This window comes from Typopeltis vanoorti, chromosome 20 (assembly GCF_054136105.1).
Source record: "Typopeltis vanoorti isolate ZY-2024b chromosome 20, IOZ_Tvanoo_1.0, whole genome shotgun sequence".
NCBI classification, from domain to species: domain Eukaryota; kingdom Metazoa; phylum Arthropoda; class Arachnida; order Uropygi; family Thelyphonidae; genus Typopeltis; species Typopeltis vanoorti.
In genome coordinates, this window is record NC_143568.1 from 89,475,898 (window position 1) to 89,496,486 (window position 20,589).

The window sequence follows — 20,589 nt, forward strand, 5'->3', positions numbered from 1 at the left end:
TTGTATCATGATGATTCGTGCCCGCCATCAAAATAAGGATATTACGACTGCTGCCCAATGCTCCCTGAATACAGTAAAAACAATCAGGCATGAACTAGAGACTTGCAATGGTGACTACGAGGATGTAGCAAGAAGAAAGATCCCTAGCAGACGATCTGATTGCGTTCGTACAGCAGAATTCCTCGCAAATCTGCAGGAACAGGTGTTGAAGAACCCTGGCATTGGAATTCGGGCTTTGTTCGTGGAGTTGCTAACTGTAGTCAAGCCCTGGATAACAAGGGTAGCCAATGGTAGGCCGTATGTATGGCAGCAGGATTCGGCCCCTTGCCACACCTCTGGGAAAAGTCAAAAATGGTTGTCTGAAAATTTCTACGACTTCACCAGTCCAAATGTTTGGCCTCCAAACTCCCCAGACCTTAACCCCATGGATTATTTTGTATGGGGCGCAGTTGAAAAAGACACCAATCGCACTTCCAGTAATACAAAAGCCCAGTTAATGGATAAAATTAAAACAGTTTTTGCGGCCCTTCCAAGGGAGACTGTAGCATCAGCTTGTTCGAGGTTCCGAAGCAGAATTGAAGCTGTGATCGATGCTAATGGTGGTTATTTTGAGTAAATCTTGTTGATAGTATTGTAATTAACTCTGCCTGTAATGTTTTTTTGTCAATTCATTAAATTTAATAGATACAAAGAAGATTTTCTTTTTCCTTACGAAACTGTCAAATTTATCCCGAACACCCTGTATGTATGTATGTATTTGAAGCGTTTTGAAACTCAGGGAAGAACTGGCCTACCAGTCCGGAACTCGGGGGTCTGGGCACCCTAGGCCGGGGGGAAGAACCCCCTCCATAAATGGTACTTTAAATCATTAATTATAAAAATCAAAAATACTCTTCCCATTGCTGACAGGTGGTGGGTACTGCAAAAAATAACCTGTTGTGTTGTAAGTAATGGAATGCCCAACACATTACGTAATCTGTTCCATATACACAGGGCAAGAGGGCAGCTGTAGAACATGTTCTACTGCTTCCAATCAGTAACAGATGTCACAGATTGGATCTTGAATGTCAAAATACCTCCATTTGATGGTTTTGACTGGAAGGCAGCCATATGCCATTCTCCAAGCAAGATCCCTCCTGTTAGGTTATCTTTGGAATTTCAGTAAGTTATGAAACAAAGTATTGTCTTCAGTATCAAACTGTGGAAATTCACAATAAAAGAGATTAAAGATTTCTTTATACCAAATCACCTTTATTGATGTCTCATCAATGAGAGCCAGACCTGGGAGAGATACCAAGATTTTTTTTTTTGGCTAGATGGGTGAAGCAAGAATGCTTTTCATATTCCCCATTATCTGTAGAAGAAAATGTATAGATGGGAGATAATATAGAGGTATGAGCTCTGATCATGGCAGGAGGGTAACAGCAATAGCTGAGCCTTGGTTAAAACTTCATTGGCTACAGCATTGCCATCCATTACCTCTCTGGGTACCATTTTCAGTCGTCTCGTATGACATGCATGGGCTACAGTGGAGCTGGTATGTAAGTAAAGCCCTCTCTAAAAATTAAAACGATCCCCCAGACCACTCCCTACAAGTGGCCGAAAGACCATCCAACTCAGTGATGGGAGCCCCCCCCTACCACCACTGAGCAGAACCACTCATATTCCAGGGAAAAGCATCCAGCGACAAGGCCTCTCATAGGCCACGCCGGAGAACACCCTCCCTAGATACTCAACATGCTCTCTGAGGGCAAGCTCCCCAAAATATAAGCCCTCCCCTCACCGGGAGCAAAATCCCAGAAGAAACCTAAGAGAGTGAAACTCTCAAAACTGCGATCCCATTTTAGTGCATGTCGCCTCTTACGACATGCACAGACTACAGTGCCGATTTTTAAGTAAAGCTCTGTTTAAAAATTAGAATGATCTTTAGACCACTCCATAGTGGCCGAAAGATCTTCCAACTCAGCATCGGCCCACTCGGTGATGACAGGCTCACCCTACCACCAAGCAGAGCCGCTCATATTTCTGGGAAAAGCATTCATCAACAAGGCCCCACAGAGGAGAATACCCTCCCCAGAGACTCAACATGATCTCTCAGGGCAACCCCCCCCTCCGAAATCTAAGCCCTCTTACTGAGAGCAAAATTTTGGAAGAAACTTAAGAGAGCAAAACTCTTGAAACTCTACATCCCATTTTAGTCACCTCTTACGACATGCATTGGTTACAGTGCCGATTTTTAAGTAAAGCCCTGTTTAAAAATTAGAACGATCCCCTAGACCACTTCATAGTGGCTGAAAGATTGTCCAACTCAGCGTTGTCCCACTCAGTGACAGGCTCACCCTACCACCGAGCAGAGCCGCTCATATTCCAGGGAAAGGCATCTACCGACAAGGCCCCACACGGGCCACACCAGAAAACACGAAAACGGGCCTGCCTGGAGACTTAAAATGCTCTCTCAGGGCAAATCTCCGAAATCTAAGCCTCTTGAAACTATGCATTCATTTTACTTGCCTCTTGCAACATGCATGGGTTACAGTGGCACTATTCCTACCACCACACGGGGTCATTATTCCAAGATTGACAATTGACATTATGTCTTTAGGGGTGAAGCAAGATGCTTTTCGTATTCCCCGCTATCTGTTACGGTTACAGTGAGGGTAAAATTTATGAGCAGTTTTCTTGCCCTGATTGGGCATGATGATTATGCATTGCTATAGGAGGTTAATATAGCTTTTAGTCTTGTATGTTTGAATATGTCCATTGCCTCGTATGCTGCAGCTTTCTGAACTAAATCGTTGGGGGTGTATAGACATCTTTAGGAAGAACTTAGATACTAAATATTGTAGGAAAGAGAAAATATAGGGAATATTTATATCTCTATGAAGTTGATTGTTTCTAACATACCATGGGGCATTCAGAATTATTCTCAAGCACTTGTTCTGTACTCATTGTATTTTGATAATGTTAGTATTAGAGGTGTGGTTCCAGGCTGGAGAGGCGTAGGTAATGATAGGACGAATTGTCATCTGGTATAGCTGCAATTTGATTCTGTTACTTAGCTTGCTATTTCTGTTAATTAGCGGATAGATCTGAGCGATGGCTTTAGATGCCTTTGCGCATGCAGACTTGATGTGTTAGTTGAAAGTTAGCTTTTTGTTGAGAATTACACCCAGGTATTTTGTTTCTTGTTTCTATCTGCCAGGGAATTTTAGTATTGAATAGTAATACATCTCCTGCAGGAGATATTGGCCTTTTCAAGAAAAGAATGGCTGAACTTTTTTTGGGGGTTGACTTCCAGTCTCTATTTGGAGAACCAACCCTCCAGCTTTAGGAGGTTTTCTTGAAGCTTTCTGGTAATGAAACGAGGTTGGAGAAATCTGGTTAGTATTGCTGTATCGTCCACATACAGGGCCAAGATGGAAGACATCGGATTGTGTGGGATGTCCAACATGTATATAGAAAACAGCAATGGAGCAAGTAGGGATCCCTGTGGCACTTCAGCAAAGATAAGACCCTGGGATGAGGTAGAACTATTGATTTTGACTCGTATTGATCTATTCTGAAGATATGAACGGATTAGATGAACCATTTTTAGTTAGATACCAGCTGAGATAAGTTTGTGTAGGAGTCCAAAATGCCAGATTTTGTCAAATGCTTTGGATAGGTCTAAGAAAACAGCTCCTGTGCACTGATTCCAAGATTGAAGTAATGCAGTAATCATATATATCTCTAATACAAGTAGCCAAAAGGTGCTAGAGCTTATTAATAAAAATCTCTGGATGAGAAAAAGACGTTGCAAGTTTTTTTTTTTTTACCTTGGTTCTACTATACATTAAAGATACCAAGAAATTATATACTTGGTTTTAATCCGTTACCCAAGGAAGTTTTTCACACAACAATGTTTTGTGTGTGAAATATATTCACTTCTTAGCTACTTGTATATGGCATCTCCTATAATGAATCTTGTGAGTTAGTATACACAATTATGAATAAAAGTAAATTTAAATTGCTTTGTCCAGCTTAAAAAATGGAAACATGATACTTTATATACTTTTAAAATCCAGTATTTTGTCCTTGGGTTTACTTTTCAGAATATTTCTTCCTCTGTGTATGAAATCATAACTAAATAAAATAAAAATCCTTTTATTTAAATTCACTTTCAGTTGTATATTTTTTTAAAAAAAATTCTAATTAATTGTAATATATGAATAAGTTTGTTTATTATTTTGCAGCTATCAAAGCAATACCACACAAGCTGTATTAGATACAATTTTGTCTATACAGCCTAAAGAATCAGGTGGAGGAGGAGGAGAAACAAGGGAAAGTTTTGTGTCTAACACATCTAAGGAAATGTTAGACAAGTTGCCTGTTGACTACGTCCCACATGAAGTAAGTCTTTTTAATAAATGGGCAGTTATAATTTCTTTTTCCAGTCACTTATTTTAAAGAGCAGATTAACATTAGCACTAAAGAACCCAGCCACTGGGGGGGGGGGGGGGGGGGTAAAGTAGTCTTCTTGGGACTGGCACTGAGAAGACTACTTTGTCCTCCCCACAGAGGACAAAGACAAAAAACCATGCCAAAACCAATGAAATGTTGGATAACAGAGAAAGGACCACGGCTAGGACATCCCCGTAAGCGACATTCAGTTCTGTCACCTGAGGACTGTGAGAAGTGGGTTAGGGCTACTGAACCAAGGACAGGTTCGGCTAAAGAAGCAAGTCCAACAGAATGAGAGTGTGTGTGTTAAGTAAGAATTGGATCGCTGAATGTGGGTACGATGAATGAGAAGAGTAGGGAGATAGTGGACATGATGAGAAGAAGGAAGCTGAAGATCTTGTGTGTGCAGGAGACAAGGTGGAAGGGCAATAAAGCAAAGGAGCTGGTGGAGGGATATAAACTGTTTTATAGCGGTGTGAATGAGAAGGGAAGAAACGGAGTTGGAATTATCATCGATAAGGAGCTGAAGGGTGGAGTCTGCAAGGTGTGCCAGAAGAATGATCGGATTATGAGCGTTAAGCTTGAGATGGGAGGAAGTGTGGCTACTATAGTGTGTGGCTATGCCCCACAAGTAGGTTGTGATGAGGAGGAGAAAGAAACGTTCTGGAGAGAACTTGATCAAGTAGTAATGGGAATCCCTGATGATGAGAGAGTGATCGTCGGAGCAGATCTGAATGGGCATGTAGGAAGGCGACGAAGCGGTGAAGAAATGGTGCATGGGGGTTGGAGTAGTGGTGAAAGAAATGAAGAAGGTAAAAGAATCATGGAATATGCTGTGGCCTTCGATCTGGCTATAGCTAACACGTTGTTCAAGAAGAGAGTTGGGCATCTGATAACCTATAAGAGCAGGGATAGAATGAGTCAGATTGACTATATTATGTGCCGTAGGAAACATCTGAAGGAGATGAAAAACTGTAAAGTGATTAATGGAGAAAGTGTAGTGGCACAGCACAGGTTGATTGTGATAGACTGTGATATAAAAGGGGAAAAGAAGAATAGACGGAAGTGGTGGATACAGAGGAGAATAAAGTGGTGGAAATTGGAAGAGGAAGGCCCAAGGAATAAGTTTAAAGAAAAGGTATTGAAAGAAATGAAGTTACCAGAGGATGTGGAAGAATGGCGGGACGTTAATAGTCAGAAGATTAGAAACATTGGAGAAGAGGTGCTTGGTATAACATCAGGAAAGGGACTGCCTGAGGATAAGTAGGCATGGTGATGGAATGAGGAAGTGCAGTTGGAGATCAAGGAAAAGAAAGAGGCAAAGAAAAAATGGGACATGACTGGAACTAGAGCCGACAAGGAGGCATATAGATTAGCAAAGAAAAATGCAAAGAGAACTGTGGCAAGGGTGAAAGCAAGGGCAGTTGATAAGGATTGTGAAGAACTGGAGAGAAATGGCAGTGAAGCTCAGTTGTTGAGAATAGTGAAAGCCAGAGATAAGGCGTCAAAAGACATAACATCAGTCAAGCAGATAAAGGATGCCTCAGGAGTAGTATTACAAGAGGAGGACAAAATCAGAGGAAGATGGAAAGAATATTTCTGTAAACTACTAAATGAGGAGAATCCGAGAGAGAGGTGTGAGGATGGAGAGGCAAACGAGAGACCGGTGCAAGACATAAGTAGAGAGGAAGTGGATTGGATACTAAGAAAAATGAAGAATGGAAAGGCTGTGGGGGGGCAGACCAGATACCTGGGGAAGTGTGGAAAAGTTTGGGCAGTGAGGGCATGGATATGTTATGGGATCTGATGAGGAAAATAGCCAGAAACAGGAAAAGATACCAGAGGAATAGAGGAAAAGTATTCTCATCCCAATCTACAAAGGAAGAGGAGATATTCAAGACTGTGCCAACTATAGAGGGATCAAGCTGATGTCACACACATTGAAGATATGGGAAAGAGTAATTGAAGGAAGGATACGGCAGGAAATGAAAATTGGTGAGGAGCAGTTTGGATTTATGCCAGGAAGAGGGACAATGGATGCGATATTTGCGCTAAGGCGATTGATGGAGAAATATAGAGAGAGATGCAAGTGGATCTGCACATGGTGTTTATAGACCTGGAAAAGGTCTATAAGGAGGTATGGAGGTGTATGAGGAAGAAGGGGGTGGTGTCAGAGAAGTGCGTGAGGTTGGTGAAGGAGATGTATGAGGGAACAGAAATTCAGGTCAGGTCTAGTGTCGGCATGACAGAAGAGTTCCCCCATTGTTGTAGGACTACACCAAGGGTCAGCCCTGAGCCTCTACCTCTTTGACCTGGTCATGGATGTACTAGTGGAGGATGTCAAGAAGGAGGCACCAAGGAGCATTCTGTTTTCCGACGACATTGTTCTATGCAAATGATCCTGAGAGAGGCTTGAAAATACCCTGGAAGAGTGGAGAAAGGCATTGGAGGAAGGAGAGAGGCATGAGAATTAACCAGGTGAAGATTGAATATATGTCAACGGGGAGTGACGAGGATATGGCCATACGACTCCAGGGTGAAAGGCTAATTTCAGAGAAGAAATTCAAGTACCTTGTGTCGTTGTCGAGAGGAATGGTGACTTGGATGAGGAAATACAGCACCGAATAACATGTGGTTGGATGAATTGGAGGAAGATGAGTGGGTTCCTGTGCAACAAGAGAGTAAGTTGTAAGAGGAAAGGAAAGCTCTATAAGATGGTGGTGAGGTTGGCAATGCTCCATGGTGCGGAGACGTGGCCTGTAACCAAGGCACAGGAGAGGAAGATAGAGGTAGCAGAGATGCTGATGTTGAGATGGATGAGTGGTGTGACAAAGAAGGATAGGATAAGGAATGACCACATCAGAGGGACAGTTTAAGTGGGACCAATTGGCAAGAAGATACAAGAAAGTAGGCAGAGGTGGTTTGGACATCTAGAGAGGAAGGGTGAGGAATATGTTGGTAAATGAGTGGAGTATATTGAGTTGGAGGGAAGGAGGAAAAGAGGCAGGCCCAAGCTCAGTGGAGGGATAAGGTGACAGAGGATCTTAGGAAGAAAGGATGGAGTCCGAAGGGCGCCCTGGACTGGAGAACTTGGAAGAGGAAGGTTAAAGATCGGTGCGCTGACCCCGTTTAACATGGGATAAGGCATAGTGAAAGAAGAAGAAGAATTAACATTAGCACTAAACCATCTACTAGCCACCACATCCACTAGTGGTGGTGATGGCTAGTAGATGCCATCGGTATAGATGATGATACTAGTTGCGGTTCGTTGTGGTTGATGGATTGAGTGGTGGAGACAACAAGTAGTAGAGTAGATCCCCATTGTTGGATCCTACTTCTTCTCAATCTATACTTTGGATCTGATATATAGTTATTAAGATGTTCTTAACTAGTTAATAGGTTGCAAGTTGATTTCTAATTCAAATATAAAGAAAATTTATATTTAAAGACTGTGCCACTTTATATCTGAATTAGTTCAAGAATTGAAGAAAAACCAACTCTCAACTACCTTTCCTTTATATGTTGTCATTATATATACTGGCCGAGTATATTTGACTTACTTAATTTACCCGCTTTGGTTTGAATATTTTATGAATGGTGCAGTAAAAGAGATTCAGGCAATATACAACTTTTGATTAACAAAACAAACATTTAATTTTAAAATCACAAATTTTACACTTAACTTCAAATTAGTAATTAAGATATCACAAACATTATAGCTTCTCTGATAAGTACAATCATACAAACTCAGACAATGGTAAATCTGTTATCTCAATAATACAGTCTTCTCACAGTTTCTTAAGTTCCAAAATACAATAAAAATTGCAGTAACACTTCTTCACAAACAAACACTTTTAATTTTACACTTCAGCTAATTCTCTGCAATAGTTACTGTTAGTATAAGGAAATTCTAGGATGAAACTCACATACTTCTCTGTATGTGAGTTTCATCCTAGAATTTCTAGGATTTCTATACTTCTCTGTATAGAAATATTAAAGGTTGGAATAATCTTACCGATAATCTTTTTTCTTCATCAACTTACACACAAACACTTTTTATAACTGTAATCGCTTAAACAGTATACGGCACTCATTAAATAAATCTTCTAAGCAATAACTGAATTAATCATCGGTCACTATACACATAAACAAACGTTCTTGCATGAAGTACTACTGATCACTCATGAATTAAGGCAACATACGATAATTCTTAACTTGAGGTTTTATATGCACAGTTGTTCATTCTTCCTGCATTCAATTAATTCTTTAGGCACTATAATTCTAAACACAGCTAACAGTAAACTTCAACTTTACAGCCTCTACTACTGTAGTAACTTCGTGCTTTGCTTCAAGGTTCCGTACGTCCTTGAAAGGTCGGCACTGAAATTAAATCTCAACTCAAGTATCGCTAGTCTATTTAATAGTCTCTCAGCTGTTTTCCGTAGCTATAATTGTTATTCTACAACTTATTAGTTAACTGCTTCTCGACTAGTAGACTTAAATTAGCTGCTTGAGTGACTTGCCGACTCTCTGATATCGCACTCTGATTCCCCGAATGCTGTATACTCAGATTCCAACCGAATGCCAATCTCTCTTTTTTTTTTTCCTCCCTCTTATATTTTCAGCATTCCTCCTTATATATCCGTTCTTCCCGCCTAAATTATTCTCGTGATCTCTTTCTAAAACTATTTTCAATAATCCTTCTCCTCGTGTACTGTTCCAAACTCGCGCTTGCTCACTTACATACGTCTCCATGACAACAAAAGAAAACATAATAAAATTGAGCTATTGCATAATGTTAAACTTCTACAAACAGGAATAAATAGAGAATATTTACATTTCAATTAATGCGCAGTTAAATTATCAAATACAAATTCTTATAATATTAACATAGTAATAATTAAAATAGCTTAATAATATTTAAATACAGTCTAATACTATTATTATATCTTTGATTAATTTTCTAATTATTATTAGAACTTCAAGGAAAATTACATGAATAATAAATCTTAAGCAAGGGACTAACAAATAATATATAAACAAGTCTTGCATAGTATATGGTAGATTATGTTAAATGTAAATGAAGAACATACAAAATAATTTCATTCACAGCATGATAGTAGTTGCGGTTCGTTGTGGTTGGTGGATTGAGTGGTGGAGACAGCAAGTAGTGGAGTAGATGCCCATTAACATTAACTATTAAAATTCCCTTTGGAACATCAAAACAGAATCAGTGACTAAATAGTTTTACTATCACTGGTCCTTGTAAAAAGACTAGTCTCAGATCCAACTGTGATTATAAATTTTACAAGAATAAATCAAAAAGGTAGTTTTTTTGTTCGTTTATTTTTTCATTAAATCTTGAAAGATGAAATATAGAAATTTAGTGTTGCTTTTCATCTTAGTTACTTGTTTTTTAAAATAGCTAACAGTTAAACTAAGCCATAAGCTTGCTAATTTCTGAGAAGCAAACATTTTAATTTCTTCCTAAACAAGTAAGAGCAGTCATTCAACCAAGCAGGTAGGCCTTGTTGGCCAAGTGGTTAGCATATCCACTCTCCAGCCAAAAGGTTGTGGGTTTGAATCCCACCATGGGCATTGATGTTTGTGATTGTCTGTGAAAATACTAGTGGTGGGGGCGGCTAGTAGATGGCATTGGTGTAAATGATGATGGTAGTTGCAGTTCACTGTGGTTGGTGGATTGAGCGGTGAAGACAGCGAGCTGTGGAGTGGGTACCCTCCCTCGATGAGTCTTTGAACTCCTTGGAGAATTTCCTCATAATAATAATTATTATTATTATTATGAGGAAATAAACATGGATACTGTATGAGATCCAGAGAAGGTTCAGTAAGTCAGTGTAAGGTCTGTGAAACGTCAGATGTGAGGAAAGATTAAGAGAATACAACTTGCAATGCCTTGTGAATGAATAGAAGGGAGAGGGGATATCATTGAGACACATAAGTTGGTGAGGGATTGTTACCAGATTAATGTAGAGGAGATTTTTCATAAAGTTGAGGGAGACAAGTGTAGAATAAGAGGCAATACCTGAAAGCTGTATAAGGAGGGTGTGGGCAGGAGAGTGAGAAAAAGGTTCTTTGCATGGAAGAGTGATTGGTGATTGCATGCATTGCCTGAAAATGTCATGAGTAGGGGAAACTCTGCTGAATGGGTTTTATGTCCCAGTTTTGTGATCTTTTGCATGATAGAGAGTATGAACTTCCCACGATGAGTCCTTTGGCTCCATGGAGGTCAGATGATGATAATAATAATAATAGTTATGTGTACATGTTAATCCTCTGATGAAATCTAAATTATCATGGATGAAGAAGAATTTTCAAAAATTTAAGTTTTGCCGTTTCAGTGGTTGTGTCAGTTGAATGGGATCAAGCAATTTCATTCCATATATATATGATCATGATCAGTCTGTTTACAGTATTTATATATTTGTAGACTTTTTTCAAAATCTGCATGGATGGAGCAAGAAGAAGTTATTCCTAAAAACTGCATAAAAATATAGTATGCAAACATGTGAGGAAGTAGATATTTTGCATTAGAATTGGTGGGTGATTTTCTGGAATATCAACAGAGGGTACCATAACATGAGGAATATGAAGGAGTTTAACATGTTGTATGACAGACATTGTAACATTTAGAATGAATGTTACATTGAAAACCAGGCCGGCTTTCATTCCTCCTGGAATGAAAGCCGGCCTGGTTGGCCGAGTGGTTAGTATATCCACTCTCCAGCCAAGAAGCTGTGGGTTCAAATTCTGTCAAAGGCATGGATTGTCTGACTAACCATTTACCATATGTACTGCTGTAACCTGTGTCCTGGTGCAATATGACCTTTGATGTCTTTGTGCAATAAAATCAAATCAAAATCCAAAATCCTTTTATTTTAAAAATTATTTTCCCACATGTGAAGGGAAAAAAATATTTTCCCTTCACATGTGGTTATTTAGATGGTAATTATCACTCGTGTTTTTGTATAATGGAATAATCAAACATCTAGGGATAATATTAACTAAATTCTATGTAATTATTAAGCCAGTATTTTGCCTGACCTCCAAGTCATCTTCACAGGCATAAAGATAAAAAAATATGCACTTTCATTCAAGTCCATAGTAGAAAAGCAGAACAGAATCAGTACCAAGTGGTGTAATCCTACAGTCCTAATGGGTAATGGTTTACTGAAAAGTCAGTGCAAAATACTCCAAGTTCAGATAAGTTTTTCAGCTAATTAACTGTAGATTTTTATGTGTTTATATATAAGAATTGCTGTAGAAGTTGTGCGTTTTCAGTACTCGTAGTGTGTGTGTGTGTGTGTGTGTGTGTGTGTGTGTGTGGGTTAGTGTGTTTGAGTTTGCTTATAAAATCTTTAAACACAAAGCAAAATATACTTACAGGTATCGAAAGCAAGTAGCACCTTTGCCTGTGCATGATTTAAAGTTCGATTTTATTAATTTTGCAAAAAATGAGGTGTGCTACATGTATTCATTGGATTGTCAATAAGTTGTGGATTTAGTTCATAGGCATTGATGCATTGGTGACTGAGAGTGATAGTAAATAAATAAATAAATAAAATAACAATAAAAATGCGTGCTTGCCTGACCATGAAGAGAGATACTCTGAAAGTGGAAGGAATGGGTGATAAGAAAGTTATGAAAGTAAGTAAGTGATCTTGAAAGAAACAATTCATGGTGGCATGAATGATATAAGTAATTCAATAATAATAATAATAAGCAACATGAGAGTAGCAACAGTTGGGAATAGCAAATATAGTACAAATGTTGTGAGTGGTACAGCAGGTGTAGTAAGTCAGAGGAAAATGTGAAAAACGGTGAAATGAAACAGTAGGAAAACAATAGAATAGTAAAGAAGCTAGCATGAAAGATATGAACACCAATAAGGATATTAGAAAAGAGAAAAGAATTGGTAAGGTTGAGTAATGAACTTAGATGTGTGCAGAAATATATATATATATATATATATATATATATATATATATATATATATATATATATATATATATATATATATATATATATATATATATATATAAGCAATTAAGAGACAAGATTGGTTGCTAGAGGTGCAAAAAAAGAAGGTGCCAATGGCAGATGAGTCAAAGATGAATGATTAGAATGGTGGAAAGTAATTCAGCATTGTATCAGGACTCTTATAGTGAAAGATGCAAAAATAGTGCAGGTGTCAAAAATATGTCTGAGAGAAGCAACAGCAGGAAGAGTTATCTCTCCACCAGGATAAATACTGTGATATTTATAATAGTGGAGAGAAGTTGACTGTGTCAGTTGGAACAAATGTTTTGTTTTGTGTGGAAGGGTGAATGAGATAAACCAGGATTTGCGAGTATTCCTAGAGACAGTGAAGTGGAAGAGAGTGAGAGGGAGAATTGTGAGAACGTTGACAAAGGTGAGATAGAGAGTTGAGAAGAGCATTAATGACAGCACATTCTAGCTGTCATTAATGCCATGACAGCTAGAATGTGCAGCAAGAGAAGACTTGTGTTTGCAGATGAATAGGATAAATTCGAATGTAGGAGAGTTGTTTGCTACAGATGGTCTACATTTGACTGAGAGCAGTAGCGTAATGCTGGGTAGACTGTTGATGAAAGGAAGAGAGTATGTAGCCAGTAAGGGGAATGATAACTAGACAGTCAGACTGTTAGTGCAAGATATCAGAATGGGCTTGAGATATAGGAAAAAGGAAAAGATAGGATGCAGCGATGGCCTCAATGGAAACAATGGAGTTAAAGGACTTAAATAATAATGTAAGAAATTGTGAGAAGGAAAGGGGGGGGAGGGACAGAAAAAGCTAAAGGTGTAGAGTTTGTGGCTTAATACAACTTTAGCATGAAAGAAGATATTTATTTGTTTGCTGATGATGCTAAATTAGGAAGATCAATATCAGGAAGTTCTGATGTGTTGTTATGTCAAGAAGATTTGAATATTTTGTTGCTTTGTGCTGAAGAATGATGGGCAGTCATTTCAGTGTTGCTAAGTTTAAAGTGGCACAGATGTAATGAGGTTTACCATATTAGAGTATTCTTTGCATTGGGAGGTGGAGGAGGCAAGGATCCTGGTGGATAGAGAACTAGAGTTCAGGGTACACAGCGCTAAAGTAGGGGTTTCCCAGAAAATTTGCAAAGAATACTCATATACTGATAAGAAGGTGATAGTTCCTCCATATAAGGCACTAACTAGGCCTCATTTGGATTTTTATGCACAGATATCTGGCTATATTGGTAATAAGGAAATGTTAGAGAGAGAGAGAGAAAGCACAGATATAAATGAGTAAAATTGTCTCACGACTCTGGAATATCGAGTATGAAGACAGTTTGAGGGAAGGTAGTCAGAGCTTAGTGAATAGGAGCACGAGGGATGATATGACTGAGTCATATATTGGATAAGATAATGAGTGATGTGAGAATGAGAGGTTATCCCTGTAAACTGTACTAAGGTCATGTGAGTAAAAAAAGTGGAAAGGAGATTTTTTTCTTTGCAGGGCTAAACTAGTGGAATGTTAGAGTGGGCGGTGAATGCTCAAATATTAAATGTATTCAAGGCAGGGTATGAGCGATTTTGTAGTCTTTGAGTGTCTGATCTCTCACAGTGAGTCTTCAGAACTCTATTGAAGTTAGAAGTAATAGTATTATTAATACTATTACTAATATATATATTAATATTACTAATACATATTAGTATTAATATAATCTAAATGGATTTTAATCCCATGTGATATATGAGGAACTTTTTTAAGTGCTTTTTTTCAGCTGGAACTGAGTTGGCCATTCTCATATCCTTCGAAACTCTAGATTTCACACTCTGGTTTTTTTTTCCCCTTTCAGTCGTTTCTGGCCACATGTGACTTTGTAGGCATTATCCACAAAGTATTCTGGTGAAATATTTAGAGGGTAGTTCACCATTGCTTTCCCTAATCTCCCAATTTTATCTGGGCTCAGGACCAGCATATGGCTGGGATGTATTCATGACTGTAATCCATCTCTATTCGCAGGGCTGGTTTGCCTGTTCTCGGAGATGAAAAACCTGAGTTTCTGGGTGTAAAAAAAAACCCTACCTCTGTATGAGACCGGCTAACTCACCTTTAATCAAAAAAGACCAGATAAAGGTTCCTCACATCACTGACGGGAATTAAATCCAGGTCTTTCTGACCAAAGGGCTTTGTCTTTACTGACTGAGCTACAGAGGCTCTTTTCACACACACTCTAAAAGAACTAAATCGACTGGAAGAATATGTTCTGTTAACTGACATAATAACCTGTCCTTGTAGCCATATTTGTTTGTGCCAAAATTCAAAATAACCTAACATTAATAGCTCTAATCAGTGTTCTGCACAAGCACAATAAGTAATTATGTTTGCTGGTCTAACACTTTCATAACAGTAGCAGTCTGTCAGATTTTTGATAGTGTGAAACAACCACGTTTATTTAGGTAGGGAGAGATGCCAAAAGCACTCTCTCAAATTTAAATCTGTATATGTATACATTTAAATTTATATAAATTTATCCATTGAATTTGAATTACTGGCATGGTCTTTGACCACTGAGAAAATCACTTTTGAAATCAGCCGCTGCTTTAAATTTTCCAAAATAAAATAAAAATGGTTGCCTTATACTACTAAAAATCTGGGAGAACACTATGATCATGAGATTGTCAATCCAGAAGTACATGCACTTACATATTCTAATCTTTATTTCTGCAAAGATAGATTCCTCAGTGACAAAAGCATAAGCAGATGAAGATACACTTTTGAATTTTTTTGATTGATGAAGATGACATGTTTCTACTTGATACCTTGCTACTTACTTTTGGTTATAATGTGGCACTCATGAGATTTTCTGAGTTTGTTGCAGTAATGTATGTCTTTTTTGTGACAGTATTGCAAAAATTGCTTAGAAATCTCCATACACTTACATGTGCTCATCTGTGCACTATATCATGACTCACCTAGCAAAATCTTTGCATATATTTCTGTCATAATTGAATACAAAAATCCAGAGTTAATATCTAACACTTTAATATGAAAAATTACAGTAAATGTAAAAGTAGTTGCAAGTAATCAGGGCAAGAATATTCGCATCATTTTCTCTCTTCAAGAGACAATATCTTCTTTCTTAAATAGTGATCTTCCTATCCATTAACATTCCAAGATCCCTAATGTCATCAGTTTCTTCTAACCTAATCCCACCAATATAATATGACATTGGATACCTAATCGCACCGAAGTGAATGACTTTGCATTTACTAACATTGAATTGACACCCATTTTCCCATGCCTACAATTCCATCCCATTCAAATCACTCTGCAAGTACTGCATATCAGAGCATTTCTGATTTCCCTACCTATCTTTGCATCATCGGCAAATAGCTATATATCACTTTGTCAAATCTTCCTTCCCAGTATAATTAATGTACAGATTGAATAACAGTAGACCAATCACTGATCCTTATGGTACACCACTAGTTACCTTAAATCTTGCAGACTCACATCCCCTGTATACCACTTTTTGATATCTGTCAGGCAGCCATCCTCTTATCCATGCTAATATTCTATAACCCCAAACCATTTTCTCCAATTTATGCAGCCTGCCATGCTGTATTCTACCAAAAGCCTTAGCAAAATCCAAAAGTATCATGGTGTATCCATTCCCCTTGTCTAGTTCAATAGTAACATTGTTATAGAATATGAGCAAAGTTGCAAAGTAGAGATTCACTGTCAACCCATATCTGAATGTGAGCCATAACCAATTTTTCCAAAATCTTCACCACCACTCCTGAGATACTAATTGGTCGATAGTTGGATACATCGGTCTTTCCACCACCCTTGTGCAATGGAATTACCATACATTCCTTCCATTTCCTGCAGAATCTTCCCTTTTCTGAGACTCATATTAAGCAGCCTTGTCAAAGGAATGGCCAGTTCAAGTGAAAACTCTTTTAGTACACGTGCTGATATCCCACAGTCCCTATTGCTGAATTCTTATTCAATTTGTGCAACAGCTCTAATACTTCATCCTCATATACCTGCGTTTCTTCATCTAGTGAAGAGGTAACAGTGACCTCAATGTTGCATACACCCAGGGCCGGTCCGAGAGTATCTGATGTCCCTAGGCAAGAAAAATTAGGCACCCCTATACATTGTCTCTCTATATATATTTTGTCATACTCTGGGATACCCCGGAACTTTCCCACTCATCTTGGGCCAGATGCCAGAAGGAGGAAAAATCTTTGCACTTGAGGTTAAGTATACAAAGATCAGGGGAGTGGAAGAAATAGAGAAAGGCGAAAACAATGTAGGATCATCAGCGAGCACCAGGACGGCTTGACTTATTTCAGTTTTTTATTATTAATTAAGGTTTTGCTAATTTTTTTAGAAAGTTGTAATTTTTCCCCGAACTATGTAGCAAAATCTGGCACCCCAAAGTCTTAGCGCCCCTAGGCGATTGTCTAGGTTCGCCTAATGATAAAACCAGCCCTGCATACACTGGGTTAATAGCTTTAACAAAATGGGTACTCATTAACTGAACAACCTCTTCTGCATCTCTAACACTCATGCCATCTGGATTGAGAAGAGTTATTCTTTCATATTCATTCTTTCTTTTACTTACAGTCTATCGATAGAATTTTTGTGGATTGTCTTTAGCACACAGAGGTTTCATTTCATACTCAGACTTTGCTTTCTGTACAACAGTTGTGACTATCCTGCTTATAACATTCGTAATGGACGTCATCCTTATGCACACGGTAATCCTTTCACATCGTCCTTTTCGTATGAATCTCTTGCTTAATAAGATTACGCATCCATTTGACTCCTGCCCTATTTATTCTTGAACTCTCGGGACACATTCTGATATTGCATCATGCACTGCCGATATTCTTTCCATCCAGCAACCATTCCCATTCCATTCAACTCAGTTGGTCCTCACTTGGTCATAATTTTCTGCTTTGTCGTTCAGCATGTAACCTTTTCTGAATGGAACATTCATAAACTTCCCAAGTGAGTACCGCATAATCACTGTCATCAACCAGAGGCAGAATAGTTATGTCTTTAACTGAAATGCCCCCTGACACTATAATCAAATCTAACACTCTTTGCCCTCGAGTTTCTTCTGTCACATGCTGCTTGAGGAAGTTGTCCTGCAACAGCTCAATAAATGCATTTTCATTTTTCTCATTAGATTCTACTGATACCCAATCAATATTTGGATAATAAAAGTCTCCCATTATGATTACTCTTTACACTTTCATCTTTTCTATTTGGTGATGCATTTCTTCATCACTAGCAACCAATCCACCAGGTCTGTAACAACACCCCACTATGTCATTGATCTTATTAGATTCCACCTCACACCAGATGGCTTCAAACTCACTGCCACGTGAAATATTGTTAGTACTAGTACTACAATCATAAGTCTCAACTCTAACTGGATTCAAGTCATCTGCTATCATTAGCAGCATGCCCCCCCCCATCCTCTCCTATCCTCTCTATCCTTCCTAAAAATACTGTACCCTTGACACTCGATACCAGTTAGTAGGTCTGATTCTGACAGCCAGATCGCACTAACACTTACAATCTGAGGTCACAACATATTGAACTAAGGCAACAAACTCTATCCCTTTGTTTCTGATACTCCTAGTATTCATGTACAGACATAATAATCTACCTGTTTGTTCTTTTGTATTGTCTTGTTTGCAGTCTGCCTGACACACTTGGATAACTTGCAGATCTCTCTCTATTCTTCTCTAATGCCTTACACATGTAGACATCTTTACACACATTTGATAGGTCCGAACCAAACAAACCTGGAATCATTCTCTCCTCGTCAACATTTCCATAACAAATTCCATTCTGTCATTAACACAGTTATATAACATTGTCACTCTTACACTCACGTTCACACTAGTCTTCCCCTTATAATTTAGTTTCCCTGACTCTCTGAGTTAGGTCTCATACCAGTTATTAGTTTTTCTAGACTCCTGATACCAAACACATTCAGGTGTAGGCCATCCCTCTTATAAAAATCCAATCTTCCCTCAAACTCACTCCACACATCCAAAAACTCACATCCATTCCTTCTACATAGCCTACACATCAAAATGTTTGCCAACATAGCCCTTCTTCTTAAATCATAATAATATAAATAATAATAATATTATTATTATTGTAACCAAGCATTTCCACTGAATCTCAAAACTTGCTGCAGGAGAAACCCACTAACCATGATTCACACATTGCAACATGCCATCACTTAAATTCATTCACTGAGTGCACTCGTAACGACTCCAGCAACCCATTCAACTCCTTCACCACTCTCCAAGCAAAAAATCTAGTCACCACATCCATGCTAACCACTGTAAATAAATTTCCAGGTGCATCTGTTTGTTCTTTCTCCTACTATCATGTATTGAAATTTTCACTTAATCAAAAATCAAATAAAAAAATTCAGCTAACACCTTTTATTCCTGTATAGGGAGCAGGCAAAGCCATTTTTAGAACTATCTAACTTTTGAAGACTGAGTGGGCAGTTCAATCTGTACTGGTAGCCATTCAGAGATAGCTGGCCCAAGGTTATCACTAATTTAATCGGCACACACAGTGAAGAGATGGCTCAACAAGTGCTATCATCTCGTTATCCCTAACCCTAACACAATATTTTTAATGTCTGAAAATACTGTGGGTTTGACAGTCAATTTTCTTGAGATTATGGAACAAAAAACCCAAGTTTCTGGGAGAAAAAACCCGCTTGCCCATGCAAGCGGGTTTTTTCCCAATTCCCAAGATTGACTAACTTGGGAACTGGTTGAAAAAAGCTTAGAAAATGTTCCTCTAGTCAGTGACTAGATTTGAACCCAAGTCTTCGTTTGTGTGGTCAAGCACCATGAAGTGCAAACGCCACTTTTACTGAGCTACATAGGCTCAATTTTCACTTAATTCTTTATAAAACCTCTTAGGAAATTTTATGTCCTATCATATTCTGCCTCTTCTGGTCATCAGTCATTTTTTGAAACCCACAAACTTTGTCTATCCTCATAGATATTATTCCATAAATCCATCACCATCTTGCTTGCCTACCTATTCTGCCCAAAAACCCAAGCAACAAAATCTGAACACAGTAGCCAAAATGTCAATATATTAATATATATAGATGGATAATAACTTCAGTTTCCCAATCATTAGTATATTTTTCAACACTATTCTGCAACATTGCAGAATAGTGTTCTCATTTTCATCAAGGACTGCCGTGCAACTTCAGTCCTTGTCTTTATGTGTTTCATAGATTTTGAAAAAGCATTCTACAAAGTCAGACACACTAACTTAATAGAAGTCCTTCAACAAATAAGGCTAGACGAACAAGACATAAGACTAATAACAAATCTGTATTGGAATCAGTCAGCTACCGTTCAATTAGACAACATTACCACCAGTGATATTAACATCAAAAGAGGAGTGAGACAAGGATGTGTGCTCTCACAACTCCTGTTCAACATATATGCAGAGGTAATCGTTAAAAAAGCATTGGAAGAATGTCCAGAGGGAATCACAATAAATGGAAAGATTGTTAACAACCTACGATATGCAGATGACACCGTGCTAATTGCAGATAATATTATGGATCTCCAAAAACTCATTGACAGAGTATACATAGAAAACCAAAGAATGGGAATAAATATAAACATCAACAAGACAAAATACATGATCATCAGCAAACATCCAGCCTCATCAATGAAACTGACACTCAATGGGAAAAATATTGATCAAGTGTCAAGATATAAATATCTTGGTTGCTGGCTTAATGAATGGTGGGATCCAGAAATAGATATAAAGACAAGGATTGAAGTTGCCCGGCAGTCCTTCATGAAAATGAGAACACTATTCTGCAATAAAGAGCTAAACATGGAAGTCAGATGCCAAATGCTGAAATGCTATGTGTGGTCTATTCTGCTCTATGGAGTTAGGAAACATGGACATTAAAGGCGACAACCATCAAGAAAATCGAAGCCTTTGAGATGTGGCTATACAGAAGAATGCTAAAGATATCATGGACAGAAAAAATTACCAATGAAGATATCTTAAAATCCATTGGCAAAGCTAAACATCTTGTACAA

At 38.3% G+C, this 20,589-nt stretch overlaps 1 protein-coding gene across 1 annotated transcript in view; it reads left to right on the plus strand.

Annotated features, from left to right (window-relative positions):
• Positions 1-20,589, plus strand: part of LOC150095635 (dynein axonemal heavy chain 8-like) — a 2,108,518-nt gene that overhangs the window by 1,996,065 nt on the left and 91,864 nt on the right. Inside the window, exon 79 of the mRNA XM_090409931.1 lies at positions 4,233-4,389. Within this exon, the coding sequence (XP_090266057.1) occupies positions 4,233-4,389 (157 nt within the window). The remainder of the gene's footprint in view (positions 1-4,232; positions 4,390-20,589) is intronic.